An 11866-nucleotide genomic window follows, 5' to 3' on the forward strand; every position below is an offset into this window, starting at 1 on the left:
TGTCAAGCTATTAAAATAGCTTCTACTATAGTTAACTTTTGAAGGTGTGTATCTCAGGACATATTTAGCTCAAAATTGGTATGGAAGATGTTCCAGAGGGTTATTTCTGTTTAACCATTGCTGAGGTACAAATGTATGAAAACGATTTAATCTTGGTTCCTGTACATATACGGTGTAGTGGGAACTTTGGTGAAATCTGAATGGAAAAAAGCTATGGTGAATTGCCACATGTCACTCACTACACATTGTGTGTATATGGTTGAAAATACTGGCAAAGCAAAGTTTGGTGAAGTAAAAGACAATTTGCCTTTTTAATACTGCCAAAGTTTTCTACTATATGGTACACATGTGTCAGTCATTGACCTGGATTTCCTTGGCAGCATGATACACGACAAACAAATAATAATTGTTATATTGCTGTATAATGTATGATTTACCAGTCACAGCAAGCATTTTATATTATGGATAAATATTTGTATATCTATAGACAGATACCGTGCAAGCATTTTGTTAGTCTTTAAATTTCAATCCACAAAGTACCACAGTTAAGTTATTAAAAACATTATAATGCTTTATAGGTTCAATTGGAGATGGTAATTGGACTTACTTCTCTGCCACTTGCTGGTTCTTTGGGAGAAATCTTTATGACAGTCTGAATTATCCTATTGGACTTGTAGCAGCTAGCTGGGAAGGTACTTTCATAGAGGTGTGGTCATCTCCAGATTCACTGAAGAAATGTGAAACTGATGAAAATCTATTTCCAGAGTATGCAATGAAATGAATGTACACACACACACGCACGCACGCACACACACATGCACGCACGCACACACGCATGCACGCACACACGAACGCACGCACGTACACACGCACGCATGCACGCACGCACGCACGCACGCACACACACACATGAGGTACATTGAGGGCATAGCCAGTTGTTTTGTGATGCCAGGGGGCTAGCTACATACTATAAATTATGTAGGTGATATTTATGTAGCATGCGAAGCATGTCAACCTAAGGAGCTCCCTTCAGGATGAAATTGAATCTGAGAGTGAATTCAATAGTTTACATTAACATTCACTTGCTTGCTTTGACTGTTCTATTAGGGTATCTCGATCATGACATTATACTAAATGTAGTGCAATATTATTGATACTCATGAGGCCTGGTCTGGGTAACCTGGGTTCTGGCTATGCCATGAACTACATATCATGAATGAATGCATGTGATGTGATGTGATAGATCAGGGATATTTGCGACCGAGTCTGACAAAATAGGGCTTATACCCAGAAAATATATGTGTTTGCTCAATATTGTGTATCTCCATTTCTGTACACAAGCTATAACAATTCTGTAAGTTTCAGTAAAGTCTCCATAAAATTCTACAGAAGTGATGAAAACTTTAAGTAGTTATCATGTCCACAGAAAATGTTATAGAATTTCAAACTTTGAAATTATGGTCAAAATTTGATGGGCTATAACCCCATTTTGTCAGACTGGGTCACATTTAGACTTAAGGTAGTTAGTCATGTAGCCAAGACAGTATAAAATTGCACACCTCTAGTAGGCAAACACAACCACTAATGTAAGTTATTTACATGTAGTACTGGTTTTGGAATCTTCTCTATAATTTGCATGATATTTGATCTTTACCATTTTACACACCTTAGCTCATGGAAGTATGACAAACTTTCAACTTGACATTAAAGAAAAATAACTCATACTAGTCACTCACCTAACATTTGAATCAGTACAAAACTTGAAAGATATTTTCTGTTATGTACAACTGATTAATGTGGAAACCAGCCTCATCATACCTACACAGTTCCTTGGCAGTATTAGTTTGGTAAAAAAAAAGCCAAATAGTGCCCTGAAACATTTCCATTAAGTTGCTTAGAACTTTTTACATTTTTCAATTTAATGGAATGTCTACTGACTGAATGACTTCCTGGTGTCTTCAGACAAATATAACTCAAAGTGACAGGCTTGGAATTTTCATCGTTAGATGTTGTTTAAGCTTGACAGGTGCTACAATAAACTTACCTTATTCCTCTCTGTATCTTTCATTTTGCTGAGTGTCAATTCACATTATTGTACCAATGGCTTTGTGTTGCTTTTCATGTAAAAATAAAATGGAAATTGTCCATAATTTTCACACCATACCACAACTATAGTTTGTCTTACCAATTATCAGTATCAGTATAATATAGCTATATAAAATTCTATAGAAGGTCAAGACTTAGTGGAGATTTGGTACAGTGGTATGATGCACAAACTATGGGTTGAGAAGTAAGTGGTGCAAACCCAGCTGACGATTCTATTTCTTTTATATATATATACAGTTTTGTGAAGAAATCTAACAGCTTATTAGAATATTGTATTAGAAGGTTTTCAGCTCTACTCTTAGATATCACAAGGGGTTTACCTCCTGAGGGGCACCAGCTTTGGTCTTGCACAGTAAAACAAACTAGTGAGGGTCACTACTAAATATAGTGAAGTCACTACTAATGCCTGCCATAATACTCATTCTTTTTGCGTAGTGATTACTAATTATGTAGTGATGTTCACTATCATGTAGTGAGGGTCACTACAAAAAGTAGTGAACGTCACTACACAAAAATAGTGAGTATTGTGGCAGAAATTAGTAGTGAAATTCACTACTAATTTTTACATTGTGAGCTACCTAAGTGTCACAACCTATCATTTAATGTAAAAGGTGCCCTTTTTTTCTGAGTTGTCTAATTCTAATGAGTTTTGTTGCTTTAGTGTGCACAAATAGCCTGGCCATATGAATTGCAGAAGACAAGTATTTTGTTGACAAAATGGGACTTTAAAAAGTTTTGTAGAAATAAAATGAAGCCACACATCACCCCTGCCTATGAGCTGGTAGCAGTAGCCTAGTGGTTAGCAGTGTTGGGCAAGTTACTTTGTAAAAGTAACTAGTTACATATTACTTGCAACAGAACTATTTAGTTACAGTTACATATTACTCATAAAATAAAGTAACTGTAATAATATTACATACTAGCTGTAGTACCTGCCCTATCGTGCAGGGCAGTATGTACAATTACATGGAAATTAAATGAAATTACAGTTGGTAATATACTATTATAGATACTTTATAAAAGACTAAGGAAACAATGTGGTGTAAGGATTGCATGAATGCAATAATTGTGGAGAAGTGCACTCTTATTGGAATATTTTGTGACTTAAGTTGCTCAAATTCTACCATCAACCAAACATACCATGAATTACTGTAATCTGCACTACAACGATTCTGTTATGACAAAATATACCGGCTTTATAAAATATAACAGCATGGGCACAGAGTGGGGGCTAGCAAGAAATAATAATAAATGAAAACAAAAATTTTTGAGTCATCCAGCCCAAGACAGCTCATGGAAAAAACCTGCCAGCCTTTTCTTTTGTTTTGCTGCACAGGAAAAACCGAAAAATGCTCCACTCTGCTTTGTATGCATGTGTAGAAAGAGTTCAAATCATTGCTGCAAAGTCTATAAACAGTTCCCATTTTCACAACGTGCCCCACGTTGTGAAGAACAGTCTGCCACGGGACCGTGTCATTTCACTGTGTAGCTGCAGTCATCCCTCCTCCGAGCAAACCATCCAGGATATGCATAAAGACAAAAGAATAGAAAAGATAAATAGTTTCACACATACATAAATATACAAAGCAACCATCTGATACATTTTTTTACCATAATACCTTCCTTACCACCATCCACAGGTGCTGATCCACAATATCACAAAGCAGCAGTAGCAGCAGACAAACCTAACTAAAGTGCATGTGTTTGCCTATCTAAAAACCTCACTATAGACTACATTACGTGTTTTGCAATCCCCTCTAACTAAAAGTGTCAATCTATCTGCTGAACCTACCCTAGATAGTGCCACATAAAGCATGCTGTGTGTGAAGCTTTCGTCCGTCAAATCTAATCCTACAGCCTTAAAAGTTTGGCCCTGGCTTTTGTTAATGGTCATGGCAAAGCAAAGTGCAATTGGAAATTGAAGCCGTCTAAATTCAAAAGGCAAAACTGAGTTACTCGGAATGAGAGGAATGCGTGGTATTATAATATCGTGTCCTGCATATCTACCGTGAGAAATCTTGGCCTCTACTGTGTTAGCCGACAGTTTAGTAACTACACACCTAGTGCCATTAGTAACCGTTGGAGGATCTAGAGAGCGTAGAATAATAATAGGAGCGCCTACTTTAAGTAAGAGAAGATGCTGAGGTAGTCCAGATACCTCTAAAGAGTTCAAGAATTCTGTTGGAAAGTGAACAGCCTGAGATTCATCAGGTATGGTGTCTAAGGACCTGTAGTCACAGCAGTCACCAGGTAACTGCTCCACCAGAGTCATGTTGATGGAATGAGTGGTCTTGTTAAGAGGAGCAAGAATGCAGCGTTCAGAAAGCCAAGCCAAGTCGCTAAAGTTAGAGAGCAAATCTGGATACACCCTGGAAACCAGTTCCTCCTTGCTATCCACAAAGGTTCCCATGGTGTCAGGTAGCTGGACAACATCAGGTAGAGTGTCAATAGGAAACTTCCCATCTCCAATGGCCAATAGTTCTTCAGCGAATTGTCCAGCTGCCACATTCCCACACAGGTGCACTCTCATGTTAGTGTGTAGTTGTTTAACCACCACACTGTCCCACAGATGAGATCGCTTGAGGCAAGCATCAACAATGTTACCTCTAGTGCCACCTTGAATGACAGGTAGAATCTGCCTGAAGTCACCACACAGTAGCATGCACTTGCCTCCCATTGGATTATCATTCCCTGTCAGATCCCTCAGGGTACGGTCCAAAGCTTCAAAAGCACCTCTGTTGGTCATGGGGGCTTCATCGACTACTATGGCTTTAGCCTCTATGATCACCCTACATAGTGCAGTTCCTTTCTTGATGTTGCACATGGGGATGTCCGATGCATGCAAGTCCAAAGGGATCTTAAAGGTACTATGCAAGGTACGTCCTCCAGTCAAGAGAGTAGCAGCTATTCCGCTAGAAGCAGTAGCTAATGCTATGTCACCTACAGACCTAAGTTTAGCTAGAATAAGATTGATCAAGAAAGTTTTGCCAGTTCCACCAGGGGCATCCAAGAATAACATGCCTCCCTCGTCTCTATCTATCATGGAGCAAAAGGTGTCATAGACATCTTGCTGGTCAGCAGTAAGCAATGGAACATTACGATTTACGTATGCCTGTTGCTCTTCAGGATTATAGTCAATCTCCCTACGGTACACACGTGCAAACCTATCGCTATCCACTGCCTGAGGCTGGGGTAGCCCATACTCAGACAGTTCCCTACCTCCCATGGAAATAACTTTTTCCTGCAAGTCATTGAGAGCCACATTGAAGATGTCATCATTGAACTCCAAGTCATCATCCCTATGTTGAGTACGTTGCTGGTGCAAGAAGTCCTCTGCCATTGCTTCCTTGTGGTTCTCGTAAATCTCCAGAGGGTTGGATGGTTCACACCAAATAAGGATCACTGCAAACAGGGTGCGAAGACTTGCAGGTGAGTTGCTGACTGATGCCTCTTCCATAGCCAAGTGGTACTGATTATCATCCTCAAGAAGACCTAACCTCAAACATGCATCCCTAAAGGAACTACAGAGGTCACCTTCAACAGTTCTCAAGTCAGCAAAAGACTGGGGTCCCCTAACATGATGAAGCAGCAATCGAAGGTAGAAGCATTCTCCCTGACGTGGACTGATGGTGTAGACTCTGCCTATAACCTGAGCCTCCTTAACTCCAGGATGGTCAGCGACATCCTTTCCCTGTTTTCTCCTGTTGCAAGTCTTCCTGCTCCACGTGTAGTACTGAGGCACTTCTTCATACAACAGAGTCCTGGCGAAATCATCAGATTGACAGAGGACAAAGAACTCTGTCAACGTAGTCTTCGGAGGGTCACCAGAAGCCTGTTCTCTTGCAGTCTCCTCAGTGAAATACACTCGTTGGCCATTCTCCAAGTGAACAGCAAGCTGTTCAACAGGAGGGAACCTTTCATGTATGGGGAACTCCAGTATTCTCCAGGCAGCCTCGCTGCTGCTGATGTAGCGTGCATTCTGGAAGTCTGAGATCTCATCCACCTCATCAGACCTCAGAGCAAAGGTTGCCTGATCACAACCCTTGTGTACGTATTTCAGTACATACTTGATGGATTTGATGGACACGCAAAGCTCGACATTACAGTGACAGTTTAAAGAACGAAGCAGAAGTTTGTTGTAAGGCACAATCCACCTGTTGTCAATCTCTTGAGTAACGCGAGACCCCATCACCCTCATATTAATGGTAGCCACTTGTCCACCATCCTCAGGGCTCCTCCTCTGGTACAGTGGGTAACTGTCTGCACGTAGTTGGGTATCAGCCTTGAACTGCTTTGGGTAGCTCTTACTGCAGCGGCCATCTTCCATGCAGGGTGAGTCAGGGTTGATGCTCCCACAGGGCCCATGTACCATGTTGGAAATCACGATCTGATGCAGCTCAGGATCAACCATTGGATCAGGGATCTCAGCACAGATGACGTCATCAATCTTATCTGGAGTGATCTTGTGCTCTGGAATAAGCCATTGCAGCAAATGGCAATGTGGCAAACCGCGCTTTTGCCATTCTGTTGAGTAGAGCCAAGCCCGTGGTTTCCCAAAAATCATCTCCTTTGTGAGCATCTCTAACAATTTTTTCACCTTAAGCCTAAACACACGGGCCACTAAGTCTGGACGGTCCAGAGGCTCTTGACCTGGTAGTAGATTGTTCCTAATCTCTGGCCAATTAGGATTGGTGGTCATGGTGATAAAGAGGTCGGGGTGGCCATACTTCCTAACGTAGGTCATTGCATCCTGCTGACGCTCATGCATGTAGCGTGGTCCACCAGTAAATGACGACGGTAGGATCACCCTACGACCAACATTCCTGGGGTCACCATCCCCATCTACCATTGCATCCCGCAAATCCTGGTAGCAATCAGCACGTAGTGCCTTTTGCTCACGCCTGAGAAACTGTAAGCGCTCAGTTTCAATCTTACAGTAGGCGTCAACCAGGAATTGCTGGAAAAGCCTTTTAGCCTTAAGCAATACAGGCACTTGCTGCCTGACCATGATGTGGTAGCGGTAATACACCATGGCTGTCAATTTCCTACCATTAGCCAATTTCAGGTTGATGTGCCATCCATTGGTGCCATAAGAAAAGAGTAAAGGATACTGTAAAGGATCATACCCCCTATGAAGTTCAGAAATGCGCTGCAAAGACCCATCCCTATAGTGCAAAACTATGTCCCTATTATTTATATTATCATTAGGCATTAGCACTCCTACCTCGTCACACATCGGGCTATTGTACCTCCTAGCATGCTCTCCTACAGGCCGTTTGTTCTCATTAATCACTACCCTAATATTTGCTGGCTCATCATGCTGCTCAAATATTTCTTTAGCTACCTTAATAAGTTGAACATAGTGATTATCGTCATGCAAAAGCTCAGTAATACCCCTAACTATGTCAAGCCTTAACCCATCAACTATCCCACATCTTGTAGCTACTTCAGTTTGCTGGTTGTCGATAAAATAAATTTGGGAAAATTTAGGAGACTCACCTGTTGATGGAACTAAACTACCTATACGATGATAGACTTGACCCTGTACTCTAAAAGAAGGATTGAAGCCAGCCATAGTTATCTCGTTACAGCCAAAGCTTGTCATTTGAAATGCACTATTATACTTACGTATGCTAGCTAGAAAATGTTTACCTGCTGTGTTTGTACCTTCATACAGGTGTCTCAAGAATGACTGGGGCTGTGGAAATGCCTCTAACTGGACATTACCCTTCAAGCAACAAAGGGATTCGGTCTCCTGGGGAAATTTTAATGCGCCGCAGTGTGTGCATTCTACACTAAGTGTGCCTACATCTGTAGTGTTGAAGAAGTTGTGTGGCTGATAGTTAAGCCCCCTAAAGCTTGGGTGTGTGCTTGCACGTACCTGTTGTCTGCGTGCTGTGTTAGCCTGCTGCTCCGGAGCTCTGTAGAGTGGATCAGCTCGAGCTTGTTGACGGGAAGCTGTATCTTGTTGTTGCTCCTCCCTCCTTGTTACTGGGTCTTCGCGCGCAAGTCTACGGGCAGCTGTTTCACGCTGCTGTTCTTCTTCTCTGGTGGTCTGGTCCGCACGCGCAAGTCGATGGGCAGCTGCATCGTGGATCCGTTCCTGTGATCTTCTTTCTTCGTCCTGGCGGGCCACACGATGGGCTTCTGCGTCACGTTGTCGTCGTCTCTGTTGTGAGTCGAGTTCACACCTAGCACTGGATGAGGTGGTAGCTCCAGTTGAAGCCTCCTGGCGGCGCAGTATTTGTCGTTCTGCTTCTTCCCGTCTCTTCTCTGGATCTAATCTTTGGTTCTGCTTGCGTCTCTTTGCTTGAAACGCACAAAAAGTAGACGATCGTTTTCGCTTAGGCGGCATGCTCGGTCATGCTTACACAGCACATCAAATGAATTTGAATTAGAAATATCACGTGTACAGTTGGCAAAACACATGCAGTACAGTGCGAAAAAAGGTGTACTGAAAAGGTGCCCAAAACGAAAAAAAAAATTAACACCAGCTGGACTCGAACCCACAACCTCGCGCACGTAAGACAGGCACCTAAACCATTAACTTATCTACTTCACCACATTGTTAAAGCAATATTTTTGTCTTATAAAGACTTGTACAAATGGACTGAGATAGGTGTTTACTTGCGGTTTGCATGCGGTTTATAGAAAGAATTCAAGCGAATTTTAGTCTACACACCTGCCTTCAACGGCCCCTAGACGACTAACGATAGCTCGCACGAACTTTTCGAAAGCGTCATTGTTGAGCTCAATAATCAGCGCTTCCGTGACGCCAAAGACGCTTCGAAACGCGCAGCGGTTCGAGAGTACAATGCGTGACATCAAATGGAATGCAGACAGACGGACAGACGGCTTTTCACTCTTATAATATAGAATATTATATTACTTTGTGTCCACAGCCTTAAGCTGTCGCGTGTGAAACTACCACCTTATCATGTGACATGATTGCGTTGTTGGACAATGTGCAAATCTTGGTTATGAGTAAGAAGCTAGTGAATAAGCTTCATTCAGTAGGCCTCGTTACTTCGTTGTGGTTAGGCGTTACTCAGAGGATAACTGACGAAATTAGTAACTTCGTTACTTTTAGTAAAAATATTATGTCATATTAGACTCGTTACAGTAATTATATTACTTAGGTAACGCGTTACGTTTGTAAGTAAAGTATCTTGCGTTATATTACCTGTTTTCATAGCGTATTTTGATATATTACTTTGTTACCACAAAAGTAATAATATTGCGTAACGCGTTACATAAGTAACGCGTTACTCCCAACACTGGTGGTTAGTACGCAACTTTAAGTCTTTTGTAATCAAAGTGCTTTTTAGCTTGGGCCAGTGGACCATGTCCTCCCCATTTTTTACTTGTAACAAAAAGTTGAGATACTCTAATAGAGCAGTCAAAGTTTATATATTACTGAAGGTACCTACATAATCTATTAGTGAAAATAACCATCTGAGAAAGCTTCCAAATTACAAGATTTTTATAGAAGCATGCCCTCCCCCCAGACTCTCAGAATGGTGTCCTTGTCTGCTGTATATTTTAAACAACACCATGTACATTTCTTTACCAAAGTTGACCCCCACACTTTTGGTCTGCTTCATCACCTCTGTCCCAGCTGCTGCTACTGCTGCTCCTCTACTAATTTGATTTTTATCTATTTAGATCTTGAGGAAGACAGTGGTGATAAATCAAAAGCTGTACCCCAATCCAACACTGATGACCTATGCATATTGTTATCATTTTAACAAAAGAGGCATTTGTGTCCATCACCACATGCATATATGCTGGAATATTATCCATCTCTGCACTATTACTTTATGCAGCATGCATTACATTCAGCTTGCGTTAATTTAACTGCAATGTTATAGTATTTCTCTTTCTGAATGGTACTCATTTCCTCATTTCACAGATTTGTAATTCCCATTGCTCCATCATCATTGTGGAATTCCATGATTCATCCCTTCCTGAAAATGACCATATATGGTGTTGTCTGGTACCAAGGAGAATCCAATGCTATAAAGCCTGATACATATGATTGTACCTTCCCAGCAATGATTGATGACTGGAGGGCTAAGTGGTACGAAGGAAGTCATGGGAATACAAATCAGATGTTTCCATTTGGATTTGTTCAGGTAAGTCATAGTCAAGTTGTACAGGGAATATGTAATTAGCAACACTGTAAATTAGGATCCTGTACTCAGAGGTTGTCTATGCCTGCAGATATACTAATGGACATTTAATCTCTCAGTCTATAGCCATGACTGAATTAGGGATTAAATGTCCATTAGTGTATCACAACCTCTCTTGTTGCACTATTTTTAGGTTTCACTACTTTTTTCTTTGATGCCTAAAATTTCTAATTTTTTGTTCTACTTGTTTGTTTACTTTTAAAAAATACAAAATTATGACTATTGAACCTGCGCATACTGCATCAAAAACAAAAGAACCCTACCATGCAAGCATGCCATTTGCATCTGAATGCATGCCCTTACAATCAATTACTGAATAGTGAAGTTGCCATTACATCTATGTTCCACCTGTTGCACAGTGTTACAAATAAGTGTCTCTGAGGGTTTGGAGTTGGTCTGAAAACATTTTTTTAGGGTTTAGTCATGCCTAACTAACACTGCCAAGCTGTCATGAAGGAAAACAGTGAGACTGGCTTCTGGCCATGGGTGATATTTTTGGGCCACAAAGCCCAAGCTTCCATGATCTCTAATATACAGTACTACCATACTTTTAGCCATGTCTAGTGAAACATACCAAAATCTATAATGACAATCCAAGTGTTTGCAGTACCTCAGCCCTATTATTAATGTACTATTCTTTCAATTTTAGATTTCCACAGTGGGTAGCAGTAACGACAGTACGAATGGATTTCCTGACATACGTTGGCACCAAACAGCTAATTTTGGATATGTCCCAAATGCTCGTATGAAAGAGGTGTTCATGGCAGTTGCAATGGACCTGGGTGATCCTAACTCTCCTTTTGGCTCTGTCCATCCCAGATACAAACAAGATGTAGGATATCGACTTGCTTTAGCTGGAAGAGCTATAGCATACAAGGAAAAGTCACTATACTACACAGGACCCATAGCCAGTAGTGCATATATTAATACACCTCAGTCTATCATAGTACACTACACTCATGTGGTGGATAATAAACTGGAAATCCGATCTTATTCTGGCTTTGAAGTATATTGCATAAAAGATGGAAAACCAACCTGGATAGAATCAGCTGTGATAAAAGGAGTTACTAATTTTGTCATTATTGATAATTCCTGTGATGCTGGTAATCGACCCACTCATGTCCGCTACAGCTGGAGAGATTACCCATGTGTTTTAAAGGGGTGTGCTGTCTACAGTGGCAAACTTCCTTCGCCACCTTTTATTCTACCTGTAAGACATTGAAGATGTACATTTATTTACCTTTGTATATAGTTAGCATTTCATGCATACACCGAGCATTATTTATATATATATATATACCTCTGTTTGTCAGCAACAGAAGTGAAGTGTTGTACAATGCATTGAATGATGTAGTGTGGCAATGGTTGTTGTGCAATCCATTATGCATGATGGGTGGTCAACTATGTTAGCAACTGTGGAAGTTAGCATTTAATTAGCAATTTGTAGATGGTTTGTGGTGACCATGCACACAAAAGCAAACTTTGAACACTATGGAACTCTCTAGCAATTTGTATATAGCTATTCGACTATGGAACTCTCTGTCTGAAGAAACAGTTAATTCTTACGT

At 40.9% G+C, this 11866-nt stretch overlaps 1 protein-coding gene across 2 annotated transcripts in view; it reads left to right on the top strand.

Annotated features, from left to right (window-relative positions):
• The window catches only part of LOC136242709 (sialate O-acetylesterase-like), a 32086-nt gene extending 20516 nt beyond the window's left edge, over positions 1-11570 (top strand). For both annotated transcript variants that reach the window (XM_066034160.1, XM_066034161.1), the window contains exons 5-7: positions 579-765; positions 10019-10241; positions 10948-11570. In XM_066034160.1, the coding sequence (XP_065890232.1) occupies positions 579-765; positions 10019-10241; positions 10948-11520 (983 nt within the window). In that variant the 3' untranslated portion in view covers positions 11521-11570. The remainder of the gene's footprint in view (positions 1-578; positions 766-10018; positions 10242-10947) is intronic.
• The last annotated feature ends 296 nt before the right edge of the window (positions 11571-11866 follow it).

Source organism: Dysidea avara, chromosome 13 (genome assembly GCF_963678975.1).
Source record: "Dysidea avara chromosome 13, odDysAvar1.4, whole genome shotgun sequence".
Taxonomy (NCBI): Eukaryota; Metazoa; Porifera; class Demospongiae; order Dictyoceratida; family Dysideidae; genus Dysidea; species Dysidea avara.